We start from the raw sequence: 26,555 nt of genomic DNA on the forward strand, positions 1-26,555 counted from the left end.
TTGCATAACGGCCTCAGATCTGCATACAGAGAAACAACTGGAGCAATTTAAATCACTGTGTTCCCAAGGAGGAGTTTAACGTTCTATTAATAAAATGTAGTCACTCAAAAGATGGAAGTTTAGTGTAACTCAAATAAAAGTGAATTATGTGGCCATTTCCCGCACTTATTCCCCGTGTAAGATTCGGTGCTCGTGATGATACCTCCTGGGGACCGGGCAGTTCCCGGCATTACCTGATTCATCGACTCTCATCTTTTTAGTTGGGCTGTCACAGTCCTCATCATCAGACATTTCCATTTCCTCCTCACGGCGGATGCCCATGAGCTGCTCGCTCTGAGCGTTCCGGAGCTCCTGAAAGCACAGGGTACGCGGAGATCAGAAACACGCCCAATCCTCGTCATGCCATCTCCCCATGGTCCCTGGTGGACTGTGACTCACACAGCAGCATTTAGAGTCCAGAGCGTCCACCCAAGACCACCTCCCAAGATGTAGAATAATGTCATCGGGGGAATGGGTCTTGAGGGAAATCCTTGCTCACCAAGGAATATAAATGCTCTTTGGTAAATTAGTTAATCTCACTGTAGTCTCAGTTTCCTGATTTATAAAAATGGGGTAATAATGTCTGCTCTTAGCAGGGCTGCCGAGAGGATACGGAGAAATAGGTGTTACACAGAGGGCACATAGAAGTGACTTTAACTGCTAGTAACTATGTGAGTGGGGGTGTCTTAAGGAGGCCACTTTTTAGCATTGGTCTTATTATAACTTAAGAACACTACTATTTGTTAACTGCTTACTGGAACATTGTGGTACTAGTGGTTTGGGGCATGAAATGAGTTAACACATGTAAAAAACTTGAATGTATACATGAGTTTATGTGTGGCATGCGTGTATGTGTGTATACCTGTGTGTGTGTGTGTGTGTGTATGTGTGCACACGTGCGCACATGCCTGTATACCGTGTGTGTCCAGAGACTGAGGCTGTGTCTTCCTATATTCTCCATCTTAAATTTTTGAACCAAGGTCTCTCACTGAACTTGGAGTTCACTCGATCAGTTATACTACATGGCTATAAATTCCTAGTAACTTGTGTTCACTTCTCCAGGTCTGGATCACAAGGGCATGCCAATTTATTTATTTTTTATTTATTACTATTTATTATTTATACTAGGGATCTGAACTTATGTCCTCAGGTTTGCTTACAGACTGAGTCATTTCTCAGGCACTGCATGTGAAAGACTTGCTCTCATGCTAGACACTATGTTGAGCTGCTATGCATGTGCCTGTGTATGATTTACCCAAACCCTCATGCCATTCATATATCCATGAATAAACTTCAAAAGACATTGAATCAGTAGCTACAGAGAGGCCTTCTCTCTTATAGCCCATGGTAATGTTCACAGGCCTGTAGAGGTCTGTGGGAGGGATGGCTTACACATGATGTTTTGACCACAGATCTGACAGTCTGCCATGTCCAGTGACGAGGGCAGTGGCTACAATCAAGTCAGGAAATTTCATAGAGTTTCTGTCTTCTTATCCATAAAGGGGGATAATATTAAGATAAGGATATTTGGCTGCAATGGTATACCAGAAAATCCATTGTAAAAGGAACTGAATCACACATATATCCTTATTAATGTTCCTGGAAGCAGAACATTGCAATTGTTTACAGTTACAATTGGCTATATCCTTATTTTATGCCCAGCTATGTATTATTGAATTGTGAAGACATTCTGTTCCCCAGCGTGTGCCATTCTCAAAAAGACCTAGAACAGAGAAAGGCCTCAATTGTTCCCCCCTTTTTTTAAAGGCCTCTAATTAAAAACCCACTGCTTATGATAAAAGTCAATGATTCCACCAGTTCATTAGGGCATGGTTACTGCCCATTCAAATGTGCACTTGCAGCCCTGGCTTTGGACATCCCATGGCAGGATGGGAAGGGCATCCTTGTTGTTACCAGTATCCCAATGGATAGCTCTGCACCTAGGGAAATTGCCCTTGGGGAGTACAGGGAAACAAGAGGGCAGACAGCCATAGGACAGCCCCAGGACAATAAACAACGCCTACCTTTGTGACCATGCCACCTAGAAGAAAGCGGGGCTGCTTATGTCTCAAATAAGGCTACCAGGTTTTGGAGGTAGATATCATGTGTGATTAGCAGGGAAATTTCCGGGTGTTGTACAGCTAATTTTTCTATTGATAAAGAGCCCAATTCCCAAAGAGGTGTCTGGAAAACACCCAAACAAGGAAAAACCAGGTGGAAAGTATAAACAAGGCTGAAAGGGCGGTTGTTTGGTTCTGCAATTAATGTCAAACTGTCACATGACAGTTGTTTTGTGGGGAAGGTGGCAGAAAGGGAAAGTATTGGAGGAAAGGGAATCTAGGGTGTTTCCACAGGGTGCTCGAGGTTCATCAGTAAATCACTAGCACACTCTAATAAATCTGTAGAGGTGTTGCAGGTAATTACCAGATGCTGTACATGGGAATGCGGAAAAAATCAAGCCAATTAGCAAGCTTAGATGCAACTGAGAATCATCCACGATGTTAAATTACAACTGGTATTTAATCAATTAAGCAACATGTAGGAGAAAAAAATAAAAGGCAATTTATATTTCTGTTTTCTAATGTTTTCCAAAAGATAAGGTGGGGTGGCAGGAGGGACTTCTGTGAGTGACAGTCCACCCCTCTGGACTCTCCATCCTATCCCCTAGAACCAAGAAAGCAAGCAGGATTCCTCAGAGCCAGGCTGGGAGCTGAACATGTCCTGCTCTAAATAGCACCAGATGCAGGCTAGGACAAGCTGTGAAATGGAGTGGGACCAGGTGGGAAGCAAGGCTGAGTCCAGTGTCTGACGTCTGCTGACCCCCAAAGAGGGTGGCCTTTCTGTGCTCAAGTGTTTTCAGCATCCTGTGGCTTGCTGGGTGTCTGTTAAAATTTCTTTCAGTTGTATTTTATTTGATATGAATTTAAAAAGAGTCCAAAGGTTCGCCATTCCAAAATCTGAATCATCGTTGACTTATAGTTTATGAACTTCAATTTGAGTTTTCAAAGGGAAGCAGAGGCCTCTTCTTAGTCCCCTCTCTTAATAATCAACTCTGACTTGGGTCTTATTTCAGGGTCAGGGAGAGCATCAGCTTTTTGTTTGGGAGCCATTGAGAAATTAAAGAGAAACCCTACCTCCTCCTTACAGTTGTCAAAAGTGGAAAAGCTGTGTATGTCACCAGACACCTTCCTAGGCACTATCGAGCAAAACTCACAAATGCACTTAGCAACAACTGCATTGGTGTTCTCAGGACCCCATCACTCAGTACTTGCCACCATAACAGGGACAATAAAGAATTTATTTAGTATTCATGTGGATATTACATGTAGTGCCATTGGTATTCAATAGCAATTTAGCATTAGTTAATGGGCACTTAAAATGCTACCCAGATGATGGATGTCGTAGGACTTTGTGCTTCCTCAAACGCTCCATAAAACACTTACAAACCCGTTTCAAAAGTAAACCTTACCTTCTATAACTTTGTGATTTTTGAAAGAGGGGGTGTCTTTTAGAGAACTTTAATATTAACATGCTAGAAGTGAAGAAGCATCCACACGAGCCACATTCCCAGTTAAATAAAAGAAGAAGAAAAGAAGCAAAGGAAGACAGGATACTTACTTTTACATTACAGGTTCAAAGCGAACACTACAGGTGGAGTCAAAAAATAACAGCTGGATGACCAATGACTAATGACACGGTGTGGTCTGTCGAGGTGGCAAGCAAAGTCAAGTTGCAGCCTCTGTCCTTGGTGGTAGATACTCACACATGCATTGATGCTGTGAAATCAGCTAGCATGGACATTTGCCCCCACCATGAGATTTGCTCTGGGGAGACAGGTGACAGAACCTTTTGGCTAGCCCAGTAGACTAGGCATGGCTAGTGACAAGAAGATATGGAAAGGATGGCATGCTTGCCATTTCAAGCCCAAAGAGCCAACTGTCATCACCACATGGATCATTGAAGAAAACCTCAGTACTCGGTGATTAGTTTTCTAAATTGGCTTATATATATTTATATTTTCACTCTCATTGTATATATAGCATCTTGGTTTGTTTCTGAGTGAGCTCTTACTATGAGTGAGAAAGACCTTTCTCCTTTGAAGAGGAGAGAAAAGGATGTTCTAAGTGTGAAGCCAGCTGCTTCTCTGGACAAGAAATGAAGTGGAGCTGGATGTGCAGGGGACAATGGCACGGGACAATGGCAGAAGGACTGGCCACTGTGACAACACCATTAACGGCTACAGCCATACTATTCTCTGCCAATCCAGCTTGTGTGACGGTGGTTAGAAAGGAACAGTAAAATCACCAACCTCAGAGTGCTTTCGCCAAATGTCTATGTTCTTGCGCTGAGCTTTCGAGAAATGGTCCCAAGCTTTTTGTCTGGTAGAAGCGTTGAAAACGGCCACAATCTGCTCAACTTTGGTGAACAAGGAAGTCAAACAAGACAAGTAATTTATGTTGTGATCACTCTAGGGAAGCAAAGCAAAGACACTAGGAGTCTATGGATGATGTCACAATAGAAACAACATCATCAATATCCATCCAGTTTGTGCCTTTTTTTTTTTTTGTACTTACATTTTAGCAAGGGTGGGGATGTCTCCCTTCAAGTCTGTCTCCATAACTTTAGGTTAAAACAGATTCTATAGATGACTGGGGAAAGGATCATGGGCATATACCCCAAGCACCCTTTAGTTCTGTTTGTAAATTTCATATGACAGACTATAGATCTAGATCTATAGCTCTATAGACCCTGACATTGTCATACAAACAAAGGTATAAAAAGCTCTACCTGGCCTAGAGGAGTGGAGTTCCCCCTCCCTGTCCTTTTCTTCTTTAAGGACTAAAGTGAGTCTTCCTGCCCATGGGCTGGTAACAGGAGCCACCCATTCCTTCTGAAGACAGACCAAAGTTTGCCAGAGCAACAGCTCTAGCCTGTGGGTCTGACTTTAGTACTACATGAGGAGGTGTTCTATTCTTTATTGAGTTCATCCCGTATTGTCTGCTGTTCCACAATCATGCTCATGAGCATTCCCTCCTCGCTCTCACACCACTTGAGGTTTGAATCCTATTACCATGACCTCATTGATCAATTCTGTGAGCCCTAGGCACAGTGCAGTTTAGATGTTAAATGTTGAGGGACTGTGAAAAGTCACAATAGAGAGAAAGGGATGGGATCTTATGGGTTGTTAGGTGTGGGGCCAACCAACTATAGACTCAGGCTTGTTGAACAGTTCTTGATCTGGTAAGTACAAGATTGAAAAGACTAGCGCTTTGAATCAGTCACATGGCCAAACCTGAACTTCAAAATATTGAGTTCAATTCTTATGGTTGCTAATACTGTATCCCACAATTCTTTCCTAGGTGATTCCTGGATCTCTGTTATAAAAGAGAACTTCAATTCTCTTTCAGATCTTCTAATGTTCAAAAAACAAAAAACAAAAACAAAAAACAGTCATGATAGCATGGCCTCCAAAGGTGAGTGACATGCAATTATTACCAAATAAATATTAGCACACAAAATGAACGTGCACTTAATGTGCTAAAGTAGTGGTTCTCTATCTGGGGGGTCACAACCCCTTTGGGGATGAAATAACCCTTCCACAGAGATCACTTGAGACCATCTGGAAAGCACAGATATTTGTGTAATGATTAGTAGCGCCAGTCAACATTACAGTTATGAGGTAGCAATGAAAACAATGTTATAGCTGGGGGTCACCACAACATGAGGAACTATATTAAAGGGTCACAGGGTTAGGAAGGTTGAAAGCCACAGTGCTACAGGGAAGTGAAGCATGTTTCATTCCTTACAACAGTTGGAACATATCCTATAATGCTAATTATAGGATTATTCCTGGTCTTCAGGTATTTACACATGGACCATCTATGTCTGCTATTTTGTATTCCAGAAAAATCTCAATTATAAACTTCCTTACTTAGAAAACCCCACCTCCATACTACACTATGAATCTGCTTCACTTAATCTTAACAAGAGTCTTTTCCACGGGCGTGGCTTACTTTCTCCCTGTGCTTCTGTGGCATCCTTTCTCTGCCTCAGCTGGAGGAGTAAAGTTTCAGATTAGTCACCTTGAGCCACCATAAGTGCTCAAGGGAGTGGCCACTCAGCTTTTCCGATGCTGATTCTTCAGGCTAGAATCATGGATTATTTTGACGGCCCCTTGCAGGGTCAACCTGGAAGAGCCAGGAGTCAGCTCAGGATCTCAGGAATGGTATCAGTGCTACCATTGGTAGGGTTGGGGACCATGAGGCTCCATGGCTTAAACAACAAAACTCTTTGGCATCACTTAGAAGAGGAAAAGCAATGGGGGGCAAGGTGAGTATTTGTGTGGTGATAATCAAAACTCTGCTGTCTACTAGAGAAGATTCTTATTGAAGATGAAAAAATAAAGAGTACATGATGTATACTCATAACTGGAGAAGGGAATGATGGGAAGAGATACCACTAACAAACATGGAGGAATAGAGGAAGAACAGAAGCCAGAGCCTGGCTCACCATGATACAGGTTAAGAGTGAAAACATCTATTCAGGGATGTTTGCTGATTGAAGGTATGTGCCTTGGTAAGTTAGAGGACTTGGTTACTTTGTTTGAGGTTATAAAGTAAACTCATTCATTCATTCATTCACTCATTCAACAAACACCTGGGGATCTGGTCAAATACCAGGCAGCCAATGACTAGAAATGTACACTAATATTGTCTTGTTTTGATGAGATCTAAATCTTGGAGATGATAAAGAAATGAAAGCAGATAATCACTCTGTACAGGAGAGGTATGTTGGAACACTTTGCAGAAAATAGAGTACAAAGTGGCTAAGTCAGGATCATGGAATAAGGGATACTGCCAGGAAGAAGGTGACATTTTGCCAGGCCTTAGTTGGTGACTCACCACTTGCTCAGCAAAGGAGTCAGGGTGGCTTTTTGCAAAGCTGGAGCAGTGGGAGGGCTTCACATAGAAGTAATTGGAAGGGAGGGGGCTAAGACCATAAGAGACGACATGCAGAAGGACCACCATGTGTTATTCCAGGCTGTGTAGTCAAGAGGACACGTGCCAGTGTGAGCGTGGAAGACTTGAAGAAGGAATGGATTAAAGCAGAAGCTCTGAATGGAAGGTGGAATGAGCAGCCATCTGACAGGAAGCAGCTAGAGGGTGACTTGCTAAGAGGATGTGGGGAGGCGGGAGGGAGGCCAGGATGACTCAAGCTTGGGAAGAGCATCAGGGATGCAGAGAGCAGGCACAGATGGAGGTCTGAGCAAAAAAACGTCAGAAAGCTGGCTCTGAGACCCACTGAGTGTGAGGATGTGATGATGGCCGCCCAAATGGAGCTCATCTATAAATCAAGGTTCAGAAAAGCATCAGAACTCTAAAGATATGCCTCAGATGCTCAGGGTGTTATCTCAATCTCTTATAGAGTTCTCCAAGAAATTATGACATTTTTATACTTCCTACCTCATTGTCCCTTCACCCCCACCCCACACATAAAACACTCAGAAAAATAAAAGTGGTGCAACTCAATTTAAGTTTGAAATATATTCTCACATCATTTATATTGCACAGTTCCAGACATCTGTCTTGCAATCAAGTCAAAGTGTTCGAGCTCATGAAAGAGATGGGGTGATTCTTAGGGAAAAGCCACTTCAAAGACAATGTCCCAGTGAATGTGGTACAAAGAGCACCTGGCTTTATAGCCACCCATCAGGATGGTGTAGTCATGACATCACTGATGGACCATATGGTATCCACTGTCTCTGTGGAAGACTCAAGAAGCCCGTGGTGAACATTGTGCTAGCTGCTTCCCTGGCATCATTCCCATTGATGATTCTATGTGCAGTGCAGCCACACACAATTACTAACCAAAGGGGAGCCACAACTTCCATTCTCCAAGAAAGGGATACAGACTGCATAGGATGGCTGGCCCTTATTCAAAGCAGCAGCTCACAGACAGTTGTGCTGGAGAACACATTCAGATTAACAAACGACATGGTGCCTACACCACTGTAGCAGTCTGTAAGGTAAGGACACCAGGATTCTGTATCAGAGAAGAAGCTTACATCTTGCACCAAGAACAGAGTGCTACCCTTCTTTTAAATTATTATCTTAAAAAGCAAAAACTATTGCCTCGATAATTCAGAGTTATCACCTATACAGCTTTCAATCAGTAAATGTATACTTTCCAGGCCCACTGTGCAATGCTTGCTTATGCCATCCTTTGTGTTCTATGGGTTTTCCAAGGATCATGATAAAAGTCAAAGCGATCAACTCTTTAGAAGCTTGCAGGGATGCTAGTCTTCAACAGATGCCATCCTAGAGTGTCTACTATGCCCAACGGGCTTAAACAAACACAAGAAGGTGGCATGTAGACTTCATGAGTCTGCCAATTACTCTGGGTGGCTCTAAATCCCTACCTGTGATTATCCTTCAGGCTAGGCATGTGCACATGTGCAGACACATTCAGACACAAAACATGCACACAGACACGAGTAATTTAATGTTAAAAAATGCTTCTTGGACCTGGAGAGTTGGCACCACGACCACTGGTTGGTTCTTCCAGAGGACAGGGTTCTATTCCCAGAATCCACATGGTGGCTCACAGCTCACAGCTCACAGCTGTCTGTAACACAAGTCCCAGAGCATGTGACACCCTTTTCTGGCTTCCATGGGCACCAGGCGTGGGGGTGGTGCACAAACATACATGTAAGCAAAATACATATATATGTATAAACAAAAACCTTTCTTAAAAACTATGTAGTTTACAACTTCTTTTATGCTTTCTCCTTGCCCTAGATGCTTGGACATCTGGGTGTAGAGCAGATTTCTTTCTTGATAGAATAACTCAATTAACTACTTTAAAAATTCTGATAGCAGCTTTACTCAGAATATCCAAAGAGGCTATGAATAGATACAAACTAATGTATTAATTGAAAATTAGACATATCATAGTGTAGAAAAATTCATGGAAAATCATGAAGTATTAACACCTATTATACTACAGATGTTCCTTGAGAAAACTATGCTTGGTTAGTCATCAAGACCATAAATGACAATTTTTTCCATATAAATGTCCAGAAGGAGGAACTAACCACATAAAAGGTAGGTGCTTGTCTCTGATTGAGGAGAAGGACATAAGAGTTAGATCACCTAGTGATGTGATAGCTATGAATACAATATAGTAATTGTTTAAAGAGAAGACACTATTCTACATCTAGCTGTGATGGGACTGTAAGACTAAGGGAGCTCTGAAAACCATTGACTTGTACACACTAAAGGAGCCAAGTGAGGGCCTATGTCACATCTCAGTAAGCAGCTTCCAAGAAAACTCCATCAGAAATTTGACCTGAAGTCTTAAAACATTTAGTTTTGATGCTATTGAACTATAATCAACTTCAGTTAAGATCTCCACATTGGGCCACTGGCCACCAAGCAGCAGCACAGTCCAACTTCTGTTCTTATGGTGGCCACTCTCATGATAGGACCATTTGGTTGCAAATCTGAGTCTGTGATCTGCAGTGGGTCAATTTTAGGTGATACCACCAGGCAGAGTATAATTTTCCCAAGTGAAAGTGTCTTTAACTTTGGAGGATGCTATGTGCCATCTCTCCTGTTGTGATGTAATGGTTGTCCTTACAGGGCACTGCTGGACCCAACACACTGGAAGTGGCAAAAAGGTTACATATTTTGGAAATTGGGTTTGTGGTACCTGAACCAGGCTGAGCCCAGTAGAAGACTCCTGTCATCAGGTAAGTAGTTCATAGTTCACCTCATTTTTATCTCTTCCCAGTTCACTGTCCTAGAGCAGCCTGTGGCCCTACAAGAGTCTTACTGTTCTATCTGCAGGTCTCAGGATCTCTATATCTATCTTCATGTCTGTTTCACTCTTGGGATTCCTCTGGCTCTACTTTGTGTTCCTTGGGGTCTGGTGGGTATAGGAACCCATATGCAGTGTCTTCACCATCTAGCATCCTTCCTTGAAAGGGATCTCCCAGCTCCGAGGCAGAGGTACTAGACAGTGATAGTGGTAGCTCCTGGGCCTCCTCCACAGGAACAGAGCGTGGCCAAGAAAATTCCAACAATTTCTTATGAACTATCATGAGAAGCATTTGTCTTTAGTCTTCCAGAGGAAGAGGAGCTTAAAACAGGACAACCACTGATGCAGGTAACATTTAAGCAAGCTCTCTGGAGGAAAAGTGGAACATTCAGTGCAGATCCCAGATTCTGGGACTGTATAAGACCTTTTTACCATGGGGCAAAGAAGCATTAGAAGCAACGAGATACAAGGACGGACACCTTGAAAGAACATAGCCCCTTCTTCTTTGCTGCTCTCCCCTATGGCCCCAGTACTTCCAATATCCCGTGTTCCAGCTACATGGTTATGAAAAGAACCTTAAATCCATTTAGTGTCCCAAATATCTGGAGCAACTGATTACATTCTCCCCAGCAGCAGGCTTGCCTACATAAAGCACCTCAAACAAATCTTGTGAGCCTAATTTTTGTTTTTAATGCTATCAGGCTCCTGAGAGAGCTTTAACCCTATAGGGTTCAGAAGAATCCCCCCTCCTTTTTTTTTTTTTTTTTTTTTGGCTTTTGAGGGATAGTTCCAAATCTTGTGTGGATAGCTCAGAATGGATTTTCAAAGGCATATATCAAATGAAATAGTTGACCCCCCCTCCCCTAGTCTGTTACTAAGTCTTTAAATACTAAAAGCTGGGGATGGGGAATCCTTCACAGGAAGGAGGAACAAGAGAAGAGAACCAAGACTTTAGATGGAGTTGTGGAGCTGATATGTACTGAGCATAGGTGGGAGACTTGCCAGGGAGACAGAGAGAGAGAGAGAGAAAGAGAGAGAGAGAGAGAGAGAGAGAGAGAGAGAGAGAGAGAGAAAGAGAGAGAGAGGGAGGGAATACCATCAGTGATTCTAGTCTCAGAACTGACACACGGTGGTAGAACAGATGTCCAGTAAGCACCGCCCCCATGGAGGAGGCAGCTACATCAGATGCTGAAACTCCTGACTCCTGCATGGTTCCCTGACTGAGAGCAGCCGCCTGAGGGGGAGTCAAGGAAGCAGAATGTAATGATAGCAATGCTTAAAAGAGGTTTGGACTAAACTTACAAGTTGAGGAGGAACAGGGCAGTTAGGAGCTTTGTCTTGAGATGTCTTGAGATGAAGAACATCACGTGACACTGAATTCATTATGGACCTGCTAAACTTGAATCCCAAAATGCCAGCCCCAAACTTGATTTCTCAACTTCTTGGTTAGATGAGGAAAAACAACTGTTTCCATTAGGGAATGGGATACTGAAAAAAAAAATTTTTTTAAGAGAACGAATTTTTCTTTTTTTGTGGCAAATTCCAGGTAAGCAGGAAATGGTCAAACTGCTCAAATAAATAAATACAAGGACATTAGGCAGACAATGGCATAAATACCTAGTTCATGGGAAGCCTAGTCCATTAGGGTGAACTGCAGATTTGCTTGTGTAGAGAGCAGGTGAAGTTCTGAGTGTAAGTGTACAGTTGATACAAAGGTGGCCATGTTGAAGACCCCTGTACCACTCCATCATGAGAGCAGCAAAGCCTTCTCTGTGTGAGGCTTGGAGGGATGACGAAGACTTCTTTTGGTATGAGTGCCAATGTTGCATCAGTGTACACCCACCATAGCGTTCTCCTCCCTTTAGATTGCTCCCCTAAAGAGCCTGCTCCTACTGAGATTAGTTAACTCTGACTCCTTGGTCAGCTGTGTATAAACAAGAAGATGTCTCCTTGTTTATCAGTATGCAATAACTCCGCCTTCTGCTCAGTGGTGTACACCACCACCACTTCCCTGTTCAGCTGTGTACATCTGCTGAGCTTCACAGGTGCTGTACCTTCTCCATCAGAGAGCCCAGCCCATGGGATTCCAACTTCTCTTTGTGTCTCTGTGCTTGTCCTTTCTTCATTCCCTTCAATCCAGTAAGGCCAATCCCTGGGGCTGTGTGAAGGTGTAGCACCCTTGCTAATGCCTGTGCCCAAATGTTTCTGGTCCAAACGCGTTGAAAGACAAAGGCACGTGATTATAATTGCAACGGTTCCTTCCAATGTCCAGCATTTCCAAGGCTTTATATATCCAACCAGTGTTAGATAGACTTCCACTATTGACTCAACAAAAGTAATATATGTACACAACATAAAGGAAATACCAGCTTTTCTCTTTAACAACAAAGGATGATAACAGATCCTGGCACAGCCAGGCAGGTGTGTATATAGTGCGCAGGTGTGACTCTTTCTATGCTGTGCCTTTTGTGCTTACACTGTTCCTGCACTTTGCTTTGTTTCACTTAACCTATGTCTTGGAAACTGCTCATATGTCTACCCTTAATAAGGCTGCGATGAGGATGCTCAGACATGGCTTCTGGCATCCTTCTCTAAGCATCTGTATTAAAACTTCCTGGCAGTGGCTAAGAAAAAGGGAGTATATAAATTATTAATGTTGAGAGACAATGTTAAATTGTTCTCCAATGTATGCTCCCTAAATGTTTGGTTTGGTTGGTTGGTTTGGGTTTTTCTCAGGTTATCTTCCTCCACCTGGCTATAGTTACGAGAAGTTACAGGAAGGAATCTACAATAGGTCAGATGACGTTAAGTTTAGCTTTTCTTGACAGATGGAAGAAAGAAGCAAAGAATCACATATCAACCAGATCTCCATCCCAGCAATAGTGACATTTGAAGTTTCCTTTATAAACCAAAACAAGTTCAGGGTTGGGAAACTGGCCCTTTTCTCAGTAGCCGGGGTACACTGAGGAGAGTAGACTCCAGCAGGGAGAGGACAAAGCTAGATTCTGAGAATCTGTCCTTGTAACCCTCAAATAGTGATTCAGTTTCCTTCTGGGCCCCCACTGGTTTCGAATGATTCCAAGAGAATTATTTAGTGGCAACAGGCTAGCTCTGGTTACTTAACACTATGCTAGGTGGTTGTAAAGCTATAGTTTCAATGTCTGTTTCTTAGACAAGCACAATTTGGGCACTCAAGGAAACATGTAAAAGTTCAGAGCAGTGACGGAATCAGTAACTGGGGTTTGGGTGGGGGTACCTGACTGGTTGATGCTATCTAGGTAGCTCTGATGCATGGTAAAATTTAACCTTTGTGTCAGAACTGAATCTTATCTGTTCATACATGCCCATATAGGCCAAAGTCTTTAAGCACTGAGTTATTTAATGTGCTGACACTGTACTAGATGTTCTGGGTAAGAAAGAGCCAAAGACCTGGCCAGCTCTTCACTGGCTTCAGACAAAGGAGGCGACAGTCACACGTGATTAGGTGATTTACTAAATGAGAAAGGCTGCAAGGATTTCCAAGGCAGAGTGCCAAAGGAGTCTGGAAAGGGCTCAGTAACCATGAGTGATTTGAAGGCAAGTAAAATTTTCCAGGACAAAGAAGCCAAACCTTCAAGGTTGTGACCATGCAGGAAGTTGTTTGCCTCTCTACAAAATGTTACTGAGGAAATGGAACCATAAGGCAGAAGAATCAAAGTGTCTAGATGAAGGCCCTTCCTTCTTTGTCTCTCCTAAGCTGGCTTCTGATTCTCTCAGTTTTAAGTCCTGAGCCCTCCAGCTTTGACTGAAATCCATTGTTTTTAATGTTGAAATACATCAGCTTATGGAGAACAATAAGCTTCAGTGGGAAACTGAGCAGGGCTTGTTTAACAGTTTCCTCTAAGATAGGAACATTCCATTCTACAAGGAAGTTCCTTAAGCAAAAAGGTAAACAACTCAAACTAACATCAGGAAGTCCCTGAAACTGAACAGATTCACTGTTGTAGTAAGCAGTGAAAGTTAAGTGTCCCTCTCAGAGAAGCTAAGCAGCAAAGACAATTCTGAAACCAGAACCAACGCCTGGAAGGAGAGAAAACAACCAGCTGCCTAGAAGAAATTAGACCAACTGAGGTACCAGGAGAGGACGTTTTCCAACCTGTTGATCTGCCTGCAGGCTATGCAGTATGCTCCAGGTTCCCAGCTGTGTGAGCTGCCACTCATGTTGGAAGGACTTTGGTGATGCAGCTGTCTTTGAGTCACTTCTGCTTCTGTAACTCCTCACCCATAATATAAGAAAGCCCCAGTATAACTCATGGGTCACCGAGTTGGACATTGGTGGTACTGTGGTCTGTTGTCAGCTTCCTTATCTGGAGTAAGTAGTCTTCCTCCAGGAAAAGTTTTGTCACACTACAGGGTTGAGGGATTGCTATTAGGCTGTGACACTGGGGGTAGTGATAGGAGAGAAAGACAGGGCTAGGGAGCCAACTTTTTGCATTTTGGATCACTGGCTGGGTCTGGACCCAACCTTTGGCCTTCTTAGCTACAAGATAAAGAGCACTGCACTAGGTTAGTGGTTCTCAACCTCCCTAATGTTGTGACTCTTAATGTGGTTCCTCGTGTTGTGGTGATTCCCAACCATGAAATTATTTTCATTACTGTAATTCTGCAACTGTTATGAGTCATAATGTAAATATCTGATGTGTAGATATCTGTTATGCTACTCCTATGAAAGGGTTGTTTGATCGGAAAAGAGGTGGAGACCCACAGGTTGAGAACTGCTGCACTAGGCAATACTACATCTGCTCTCAGGTGCTGGGTAGCTCTGGGCCAGGGGTCAAGGCTCAGTGTGTGCTGTTTAGGTCTGGAAAGAATCTACTGACATTCCAGCTCCTCCTACACTCCTCCTGGGATGACTTCTTCCTTTAGCAAAATGAGGTGAAGACACATTCTCTGCCTCAAGAACACATCATCTCTGCCTCAGAGTGATTTGTTCTAACTTAGAATGCCTTTCTTTTAAACTAAGTTTTGTGGATTCTGTCTGCTAAACCACCAACAGACATGTGCTCCCTGCCCCTCCCTCCTGCATTTCATAGAAGCCTTTTCTTTAGTCCCTAGGACTGGCAGCCAGGCAAGGTCCCCAAGGTTTTAGTACTAGATAAAGATGTGTCTTTTCTGAGATAATTAGTTAATGATCATGGTGTATACTGAATCTTGAAATGAGGCCTTCTACAGTTCTTGTTTGTTCTAGAAGGTAAGGCTTAATTTTTCTCTCACATACTTTGGTGTGATGAAAATGTTGTCTGTAAACTTAGACTTGTATTTTTAGTAAAATTGAAAGGAAAGATACTAAAAAGGGTCCATTCATTGGTGGCAAGCTTTTAGTGTCCTCTGTCAGTTTTAGTACTGTGAGAAATAGAATATTTGGTGCTCATCCTTCATTTGAAGCCTTCAGACAACATCATCTTCTTTGGATATTTATTTGGATATTTATTCTCTGAGACCAAAGAATGTGCTGTCTTGTCTTTTCCCTTCCCTTCCCTTCCCTTCCCTTCCCTTCCCTTCCCTTCCCTTCCCTTCCCTTCCCTACCCCCTCCTCTCTCTCTGGAAATAATATTTTACGCATTTAATGTTTTAGTAAATAGTATCTATCAACATGATATTGAGGAGAAAACCAAAAGCTGCCAAGTCCAAGTTCCTAAAAACCATCGGAGATATTTTCACCCCCACCCCTTTCCCTTGGATGAGCTATGGCAATGACTTCTACAGGCGTGGGAAAACATTTTAACACTTCATAAAATTCTTTTTCGACAGCAGGGGACACAGGAACCAAATTTCCCTTGGTGGAAATAAAAAACATTTAGCTGAGATGTCCCTGAGAAGTAAATGATTTCAGAGAAAGCCTTTTAGGCAGAAGAAATGTGGAGGAGGACACCAGTCTGCCTATATGAGGGTGGGGGTGCGTGGAGGTCAGAAACCCTCGTATTTCATTCCAGCACTTAGCATATGACCTGGCACTTAGCAGGGCTCTAGTAAATATTTGTGGGATGATTTTAATCATTCATTCCAACAGCAGAGGCTTTTACGATTTCAGCAGAGAAGACAGATGAGGGCGTGACAGGGGGGATGTCAGAGCATTGCAGAGCCGCCTCTGACAATAACTCTGATCAGCTTTGGCACCTGCAGGGCTCTGGGCACATGTGCTTGTGGTGGAAATGTGGCTCCCAGTACTCACAGCAGTTCCAGAGGCAGCCACCACAGTGACGCACCGGCATCCATGCAGGGATGACTAGCTGGTCCTCTGTTCTCTCATCACCTGAGGTGAACTGGACATCGTGCAGGTCCTGCCTAACCTCTTGCCTTTAGATATCCAGAAACACTCAAGGATCTAAGTTGTCTACAGGGTAGGCAAGGACTATGGGGCTATTATGGTACCTCAGGGGATTATCTGGACAAACCTTTTCATCATAGAAAGGAGGACACAGAGATTCAAGGGCTTAGAAGACTTTCCTGAGGGGATATGGCTAATTACTGCTTGAGCTGAGATTAGAGCCGGAATCTCCTCAAACCTAGTCAAAAGCATCTGCATCATTTGCTGTTTTGAAGACTGTAGATGAGACTAGTGCCACTTCCTCTCATAGAAATGGACAAAGTCAGGCTGCATGATGGTTGAAACTGTTACAGTCTCTACACTACAATCAGAGTAGTAAGAATAAGGTAATCCTACTATCTCATAATGTACGTATATTCTGTATGTTCTAGTTTAGGTTAAACAGAATCCATATTAGTGCTGAGTCAGTTCAGGTCACAGTATCACACACACACACACACGCACACATGCACACATACAGGCACACATGCACGCATGTACACACTCACCCTGCTCCAGACTAGAAAAGCTTTGGAACGAGTTCTGGAGTTACTGCTTTCCAGCCCAATTTCCAACTCCAGTTTTAGTTTCCTCCATGCCTGGCAAGTGACGGCTATCTCTAGCCAGGACTTGTGTGTGCTTTTACAAACACTGCCAAGATCAGGAGTCAATGATGTGGTGAGGTAAGAAGAGTGAACAGTGCACATGGCTTGCGTCTCTGGCATAAAATCATTCTGGAAGAACACACCATAAACCTGATGCACGTAGAACAGTTAGCAGTTGTTAGGGACTCGAGTAGAGCGTACGATGATGGCTGCAGACAGACTGGACAGGCTTCAGGGAGGAGGCCCGGTGGGCAGCGGGGTTTGAATCTAGTATAGGGAGGTGAAGTCTTTCAGGCCAGGAAATAGCAGCAGAACAGTGTGTGGGTGGGTAAGGGTGGGGGTGGGGGGTGTGGGTGGGTAAGGGTAGGGGTGGGTGGGGGTGGTCAGAAGGCATGCCAGAAATATGCATTTCAGTGTCAAACCAGATAGCTATGTTTCTGTTTACTGTGCTGCCACTGACCTTCTGAGCCTCTTCCTGTAAACTCAAGTTAGCAATTTTAATGGTGTTCCCCCTACCCCAAGCATTTTCCATTCTTATTAAAACAAACAAACAAACAAACAAACAAACCAGACATTGGTGCTAGAAAACAACAACGACAAAAACAAACTATTCAGATGGCCAAGGGTCAGAGAGTGAAGGAAAATTAGAAGCAAGATCCTTAGCCTTCACTCTGACATCATAGTTTTTAATTTTCATTCATGCTTACTATATTCACGCATCTTCCTGAATTTAATATTACTAGGTCCTTTTCTATTGCTGATCATGGCTACTGCTCCTTGACACTTTAAGGCAAAGCTCACGTGAAAACAATGTCTACTGGACTCATTACAAAGCTGTTTCCAGAACATGTGTAAATGTTGGCGGAAGAGCACACCAGCAAAGCTAGAAGGTAACTGATGGTGTTGGAAGTATATGAAATGTCAAGAACATTGCTGATTTCTTTCTTCTAGCTGGCTAGCTGGCAACAGGAGCAGCTCTTTAAATGCTTGCTCTTTAAATGCTTTATCTGGGTGTGGCCTTTTAGAGAAGGTATGGCACTGTAAGCTTTAAGACCCTCATCCTAGCTTGCCTGAGTCTTCCACTAGCCGCCTTCAGATGAAGATGTAGAACTCTCAGCTCTGCCTGCCTGGACATTGCTATGCTCTCCCCTTGATGACAATGGACTGAACCTCTGAACCTGGAAGCCAACCCCAATTAAATGTTGTCCTTTATAAGACTTGCATTGGTCATGGTATCTGTTCACAGCAGTAAAACCCTAACTAAGACAGTACTCCTGCCTAATGAGGAGATCATATAGGAGAAAGTAAGCTGAGATATTACCTCCGGGATATCAATACTACACAACCCCAACCTCAGAAAACCAAGTGCAATTCATGTAGAGTTTGAGTTTGCCAGGAATATTAATATAGAAGAATAGGGTTTGACTGAGTCTGAATTTGGAAATTTCAACAAATATGTTAATCAGCAGTTACTGTGTTCAAAGCAGACATGTGGCATTAATTCTAGAGCCAGGTTTCCCATAACTGGACCAAGCCTGGGAAACTAGATATACTAACAAACCCCTATTAAGAAAGAGGACAGGCTCAGGTCAGGAGATGTGACAGACTCATGCACAGGGGGCAGGGAGGTAGTGAAGTCCTGAGTGAGTGTGTCCTTGACACAATCGAGGCTTTGCTAAGGGCTACAGTGCCCCTTGGGAGTGGCAAAGCCTTCTTTGGTCCATGTGAGAATGATGAGTAGGCAGAAAACGTCCCCGATAGCTCCTCCTCCATATTTACAGGCTGAAGACTGTTCTCTACAGCACATTCCTACTGAGATTAGCTAAACCCATCGCCTTGTTCCTCTGTGTACAATGGCCATGCTTCCTCGTTCAACTATATATAATAAGCATGCTGAGCTGCCCAGTGCTGGGGAGAGAGCCGTGTGCACCCATTTTCATTTTTTCCCTGTCTGTGTGTCTTGTCATTTCTTCTTTCCCTCCCTACTTCACTTTGATCGATCCTGAAGCCACACATAGTGTGTCCACAGAGCGATGAGACAGACACACTGCCTTCCAGGTCAGTGAGGCCACTGCTAATATTTTCAGAGTGGATGTGAGGATGTCGTTCCCTCAGTGTTCAGGGAGTGGTCATTGTTGTACAGAAGCATACACAAAAGAGTGGGAAGTTGAGGCTGTTAATGGAGCCTTGTCACCTGGTCTGCTTGATTCCAGCTCAGGCTGCTCACTTGCTTCTTCTGTCGTCAAGTCATCCTGGAAGAGTTTGGCTTTCATGGATATGTCCGAACCCCTCCAAGCTACAGATGGGGTACGCACTCCTCAGCCAGCACTGAGCTGTCAACATCAGCTGGGGTTTTCACAGTCTACTGATAACTGCCCGTTACTGAAATACTACTGAGAACCGAATTACAGAGCTAAGGAGAGCCTCCTCAAAGAATGTCTGGTAGATGATAAACCTAACGGTTGTTGGAAGGTTATAAAGGGGAAGGGTGCACCATCAGTGTCTCTGCTGACCTGCATACAACCCTACTAATAGCCTCTAGCCTGGCACAGTGATTTTCAATGAGAGCACAGCCAGCAAGCTTTCTTTGATTTATTTGATTCATTATACATGCAGGCTGAAACCCTATTACCCATGAAAAATTCCCCCCTCTCTATTCCCTCCTCTTTTCTGTTTTGAGACAGGGTCTTACTTATCTAGTCTAGGCTGGCCTTACAGCCATGCCTCAGCCTCCCCAGCACTGGGAACATGGTGTACACATACGTGGCTATGGGCGGTGTTTGAATGAAGTGTGTCAGGCTCTCTTCTCACCTGCTATGCAGCTTACTCACTGCTTACTGACTCCCTCTCTCCCGCCCTCCCCAAACCAGAATATGTCTGTCTCTTCTAACCCATGTGTCCCTCCTCATTCCACTCATAACCCAGGATCTCATCACGCACCTGGACAAGTGTCACAAAGGTACTATGGTGGAAAGCCCATCAGAAGTAGGGGGACTAAAAGACCTCCCAGGAGGATGACCTTTCAGCCAACACACTAAAGGGTGACAAAGACTGCAGCATGCATAGACAGGGAAGAGCAAGGTAAGCAGAGGGAACCAAATGTATGAGAGCCCGGAGGTGGGAGGCAGCTTTGTTCACCTCAGGAAGGATAAGGCCAGTGAGGGTGACCATTGAGTCTTGGGGGGAAACTGATGCTGAGGCTGGGGAGCTAAGGCCAGTGGGAGTGTGCAGAGAACTTAAGGTAGAATGGGAAGCTACCTGGAGGTGGGGTGGGGGTGGGACACTCAGATGTCTGTCAGATGGTATGCAAATGGGAAATTGAAAAGGAAAGGAAATAGTGCTTCCCAGAAGCCCTTGCTCTTCCATACTGTGAGCAACTCAAGCTCATCCTAGAGATCAGCATCCAGCTGGGACTTCTGTTTCCCACTTTCCTCATCATTAGGCTTGACCACATAGAGACTGTTGGGCCCAGTGAGGTATGCGTAGAAACCTTGAACCATTGCACTGGTCTGCAAACATTAATGTCTGCTTTTGTCTGTGTGTGAAGCCAACCAGGTTGGTAGAGATTTCTGGACAAGTGGACATACATCTAGCGGTGCCTAGGTTCCATGAATGTGAGTAGTGGCCATCAAAATGAGACATTTGTGCCACACGGGGCTGTGCTTTTTCAGGTAAAAACGTGGTCAAAAGCCATGTGCCCAAATAGTAGACCTTTGTTGATGGAAGGAAGAGTATAAAGAGTGCTTATAAGATGTTAGTCAAAGGATTTATTCAAATGGGAGAGCAGAGCTAGAAAAAGGAAAAGGTTGGGAGATTGAAGGAAAGAGCTCAGTCATCTGCATTTCAAGCGCCGGCTCTGGCAGCCATCCCTACTAAGCATGGGCTTCCTTGGTTTCAACTTCACTGATTCCTCTAGAGGATCCCCTGTCCATGAGGCCCATTGACGATATACATTGTATCCCCTCTACCTAGTTGTTTCAAATCTGGCCCGAGGGCAGGAAGGCGTGTTCTATTCTTCCAGCCTCCTTTCCATTAGTCCCTATGGAATATCACTGCCAGGAGAGCATGATTCTCTCCTATTCTAACTCGTGGATGCCTACTGTGTCTTCTGACAAGGGCTGAGTCCTTGCAAAAGGAGACAATAAATGGCTTGCAGATGCAGATGGGGAGGTGGTCAGAATCAAGTCCCCTAAGCAGAGAGTAAGTAAACAGTAAGTAACCACTCTACCTTTTGGGCACATGGATTCCAACCATATCCACCCAGGAGCTGTTCTTCTCATACTCTTTAGTCTTTCTTTTTTTCTCTGCCAGCCCACTCTTACCTTCTCTCTGCTGTCATTCTTCCTTTCAAAGCTAGAGTCAGTATTAACTTTCCGTATTCTCCCCCTGACAGTCCTAACTCTAGTGTGGCTGGACCTCCACAGCTGGCTCAAAGTCATTCAGTGCTGATGAGATTTGCTAGTATGGTACCGATCGATCCCTGTGAGGCGGAATGCACCTGTTTCTCACAGTCCTTTTCTTTCAAGGCCAAGTGCTCCTGTACTGAACACTTGGTCACCTACCAGTTTATGTTTGGGGATTCATTGTACGGCACTTACTCTGTGCTGCTGCAAAAACTGTCGAGGTGGCAACAAAGTCGTGGGAGATGCTTTCATATTTAAGACCCTGGCTCATCGTCCCACTCTGCCTTCCTGTCCTAACAGACGCATTACCCCTTAGGTTTGCGCCGATGAAGGAGTGGCAGGCATTTGGCACACTAGATCACTGCAAATGATACGCCTCTTCAGAATGAATATGTAAATTGCATGTGTTGCTGTCATGGGTGGGTCCCCACACCTGGAATGGAATGGAATGGAGCAGAGGCCCTGGGGCGGTGTCACTCAACAGCTTTTTACCAAGTGACAAGACCATCAGGAGCTGAGCTTCATTGTGATGCTGTGACATTAACTGCAGACGTGGAGTGCCACAGAGAAGGTTGACGCCCCCTTTTTTGAATAGAGCCCAGGGGTAATTACCGTGACTATTGTTCTATTAGAAAGCTCCATTTATGCTCCCTCATCAATTCAGGATCTCCACGTGAAAAATCACGGGCATTAAGTGTTTAAGGCAATTTGCTTTCCAAATGAAGAAAGGACGGAAGTCTATTCTTGAGTCATCTGTGCAGATGGCCAGAGCTCACCTCACTAGGAGCCTGAAGAGGGGGTTTGCTAATAGTGCCTTCTCCCTAAACAGAGCCCCAGGGACATGTTCAAGGCCTGTTTCCTGTCATCGGTCCCAAGAAGACATACAGGTCTGGGTGGGCAGCCTGCAGGTGGACAGTGGCTGCCTGGCACAGGTGGTGTGAACTGAGGTGGGTCCAGTAAGCCCAGATGCACCTGGCTGCCCTGTCCTGGGGGCCAAGCATGGCGTTCTGAGGAAAAGCTACAGAAATGTTGCTCACCTTGAGAAGTAAGCTCTCAGGGCAGGTCCGTGCTCTTCCACATGCCACAGAACATGAATCGGTTATGAGGTGTGCCATTCAATATGGAGTAAAATGGGAGACTTCTGAGCTACTTACCCCCACATGAGAACATAAAATGGGTACAAAAGAAAAAGGCCAAACTGTAACAAAAGAGATGGCCCCCAAAGTGTTACTTACATTGAGTGAGGATCCCCGTTAAGGCATTTTTAAAATTCTCCTTTGCTTCCTCCATTTCCTGCTCATGGGTAGCCTTTTCATTCATGAGCCTGCGTACATGGCTGTTGGCCGACTGAACCATGGAGTAGAATTGGTTTGCCGAGCGCCGATTTACCTCCCCGCGCTCTATCCAGGACAGCAGAACCGTAATAGCCTCGGAGAACTTGCTGTCATCTAGAATGGAAGGTGACAGCAAGAAAAAGTCATGTTATCTGGCTGTTCTCAAAGCATGTGTGGTCTCCCCAGGTAGCACATTCTCAGAACTTGGCAAATTAGCTTTCCTTCTCCTCGGAGGGCGGAGGGCGGCTTTGTCATTCTACAGCTTCAATATTCTCTTCTTCCTCTGGTTCCATGGAACCACCTAGAACTTCTCACTCAGTTATGTCTCCAGGAGCTGTGCTGGGAGGTCTTAGGTATAGCTGCCCACCCCATTCTCACATCAAGCCTAGATTATGCTTTAAGGTTGACTTCAAAACCTTATGGACTTATTTGGCCTTCGCTGTATTTCTTTATCAGAAATGCTATATGATGATACAATTATTTTTGTTATTTATACAGATAGCTAAGCTAACGTCAACATGTAGACCACAGGAAACACTATCTTAAAACTTCGTGTAGTAGGATACACTGTTCCCAAAGCAGGTAAAAGAAATCAAGTCATTTATTGTTCTACTGAAGTTCAAAAGTAATTTCATTTTCAGTTTAATGTTTACTACAGTGAAAAATGGAGTGTTTGCTAGTTTTCTACACACAAGGTGGCCAGCCTTTGCTTTGGGTGGCTAGTGCAAAGCCCATGTGAACTTGGTTTGAACCTCAGGTGGGAGGAAGAAGTGGAGGCTCTGTAAATAAGTGATAAAATGTATTTCAAAGAAATGAACTTGCTTGTTTGGGGCTGGTTGTATGGGTCGGAGGTGGAGGCAGGCAGGTGTGCAGGTGATTACGTGAATTACAACTGGAAGGTGTATGCCATCTATGACAGCATCTACCGATGCGACTACTGCTGAAGGCTCCTTGTGTACTTCCCAAGCAAAATCGAGGGAAGAACACTGCCATTTGTATGTTTCTACTTCTGGCCAATGTGACAGAGGAAAAACCACCATTTTTTTTTTCAATCAAGTAAGGAAGATAGACTTAATCCTCAAAATAAGCAGCAAAACTAGACCTTAATAACCAGATACTTACCCACGAACTTATCTCTCCAGGTCCTGTCTGCTCCATAGAAGACTTTCAGAGACACCCCTGTCTTGTTTAGCTTTGTAAACATATACACACTCCAGGTGGACAGATGGAGACTCAGAAGGAAATTTTGCTTTTATTAAGCACATTTTTTTTTCCTAAATCAACCATTGACTCCTGGTTATCAGTAGGGTATTTTTGAAGGGCTCTGTGAATCCTGCAGGATGTGGTTATCTTTAGCCCTCTTTTTCTGAGTCCTCCCAGCCAGGTACTATTTCCTTAGTAAGGCTGTTACTTGCCCAGAGACATGCTTGGTACATCAGGGCAGGACACCCTCTACTTAGGATCCTGTGGAGGAGTGTAGCCTACCTTCTCCAGACTTAAAGCTGCTCTTGCTGATGTAAGATAGGCCATAATATACTGTTTCCTCCTGGACTTAGGGATCAAACATCCCCAGCAGGCCGCTGATTAACCGTGTGCTCACCTTTGACCCAGAGGAGGTACTGGCAGGGGCACACCCACAGGGAGACTCCAGCTTCCTTGCAAGATTTGTTTCTTGAGCACAGAGCACAGTCTTAATACCCAAGCTGACTCACACAATTGTGTTAACTCTGGGATTTCAGTCTGAGTTCAACCCTCTGTGAACTCCGGCTGCGGTGGTTTCTTATCTCATTTCATGGACCGAAGCGGCTTGTGTTAAGATAAAATCCATCATACAACTTAACATTACACTCAGCCCATGGAGAGGCCCATAATTTAGCATTATGTTTGTGAGAGGCCCACTGTGACTCTTAAGAGTCAGAATAAATTCTGCCTCCCTACACACTCTCTCCCTCTCTCCCTGCCAATATATGTTAGGAGAATGGACCTCGGGACAGACAGCAGGAATAAACCGGATACTTATAAGAAATCTATTTTCCCCTTTAAAAAATAAAATCACAACAGGAAAGACGATTGACTTCATGAGCTATTTTTTTTTTCATCCTTGCTGTGACTTAAGTCTTCACACAGCACCAAGGAAGGGGGACATCTTCAAATTTTTCTTTTCTTTTCTTTTTTTAGCTTAGAAAGGAAGAAGAGAATGGAAAGAGTAAGATAGCTCCTTTCACTCAGTTTTCCTCCCGGGTACTCTCTTCTCTTCTCTGATTCCTGGTTGCTAATTCCTAGGTATAATGAGCTTCTACCAGAAAGAACACACTTAAATGGTTAAAAAGAAAACAACAACAACAACGAATCTGTTGTGTTTCCTCATCTTCAAAAGCTTGTCTTCCTGCTCCTCACTGCCATGACTGGGACTCAGCGTTGATCGTAAGTGACGAGGAGCAGTTAGTGGGTAGTTGTCAGACAGAAAACAGCAACTCCAAGACTGAGCAGCAGAAAGCCCTGCACTGGAAGCTTAGGTAGCCAGAGAGGCATTCTACCCATTGGCGAGGATCGGCACACAGAATCCAACCAATTTAAGTGAATCGTGTAGTTTTGAAAACTCCCAAGTTTACCTTGCTTTCTGGACCCTTTGGGACTAACAGGCTGATAATGATTGATGCGCTGCCGTTCACATTAAATTTAAAACATGTTAGTTGAGGCTCACTTAGAAATGCCAGTCAACATTTGTTGCCATATTAGAAGTGACTTTAATTTATACTTATTAACACCAACTCAGTAACTCCTGCTGGATGGCTACTGGAGCATACTGAGGACGGTCATTTTCAATTCACGACTGTAAATTCAATTTGGTATTCAGTGGAAAGATCACCGAGAAAGCAGAAAAACAATATAAACTAATTTAAGCAGGATTTAGATTGCAGCGTTATTAAAGCTATTCATGTGGAAGGAAATTAACGCTGCTCATAAAATCACATCAAAGACGTACTTATAAAACTTCCAAATGCTCGCCTTGTCCCCCTCTTGGGCGTGACTCGGGGCCTAGTGAAGTTTGTAAACCGGAGTGTGCACAGATGTGCCTTTCCACAGCAAGGACTGAGGAGATGGCTGTGCTATGGAGGAGTGTGGACCATTTGCCCCTTTCAGATGACTCAGTGTTTCCAGGATGGGTCCTTACCACATCACACCCCTCTCTCTGCCTGGGTTACTAGAACCGTGCTTGCCAGGCTCCCTCCCCTGCTGACATTATCCTTCTAGCATATCTGTTTGCCAAGCCCATTGGGATAAGCACCATAGACATGGCCTCTGTGCTTCTGTCTCAGGGACCTTCATATTCTCCATCCCATGGCTAGCTGTTGCTGTTCCTTTATGTCATCTTCATAATGGAGATCTCCTTGTCTCCTTGGTGTGAGGTGAGCACATCTTTGCTGTGTTTCTACCATTCCCAATGAACTCCACTGACATAGTCACCCTGGGCAGTGATGGCCTTTCTCCCATTACCTCAAGCTGAGGGGGCTGTTATTATAATGAAACTTCCCAAACCACCCTCTGGACACTTTCTGGTTTTGGTCCATATTTTATCTATTTCTCAAAGATGTGTAGTGATTAATGCTGGGCAAAGCACAAACTCAATGACTGGAAGGTGGAAAATTGAGATGAAGGACGTTGAATTTTGTGCTCAAGAGGATTTATACATACGTCATTGTCCACCAGAGGTAAATGCTCTCATGATAGAGAAACAGGCCTCTGAGGTCATGAGCACTGGGGATGAAAGTTCAGAGTGGTGCTAGAAAGGTGGCTCACTGGTTAAGAGCACTGACTGTTCTTCCAGAGATCCTGAGTTCAATTCCCAGCAACCATATGGTGGTTCACAACCATCTATAATGGGGTCTGATGTCATCTTCTGGGATGTAGGTGTACATGCAGATGAAGCACTCATACATAAAATAAATAAATCTTAAAAAAAAGGAAAGGGAGGGAGGGGGAGAATGAGAGAGAAAAGAAGAAGAGA

General features: G+C 44.0%; 1 protein-coding gene across 1 annotated transcript in view; it reads right to left on the minus strand.

Annotated features, from left to right (window-relative positions):
- LOC114609850 (ecto-NOX disulfide-thiol exchanger 1-like) overlaps positions 1-26,555 on the minus strand; it is a gene marked incomplete at its 3' end in the record, with an annotated part of 132,724 nt that overhangs the window by 34,362 nt on the left and 71,807 nt on the right. Inside the window, exons 6-8 of the mRNA XM_028754244.1 lie at positions 22,448-22,660; positions 4,349-4,455; positions 234-351 (exon numbers count right to left, since the gene is read on the minus strand). Of these exons, the coding sequence (XP_028610077.1) occupies positions 234-351; positions 4,349-4,455; positions 22,448-22,660 (438 nt within the window). The remainder of the gene's footprint in view (positions 1-233; positions 352-4,348; positions 4,456-22,447; positions 22,661-26,555) is intronic.

The sequence above is a fragment of the Grammomys surdaster genome, unplaced genomic scaffold (genome assembly GCF_004785775.1).
Source record: "Grammomys surdaster isolate TR1022 unplaced genomic scaffold, NIH_TR_1.0 125985, whole genome shotgun sequence".
Lineage (NCBI taxonomy): Eukaryota > Metazoa > Chordata > Mammalia > Rodentia > Muridae > Grammomys > Grammomys surdaster.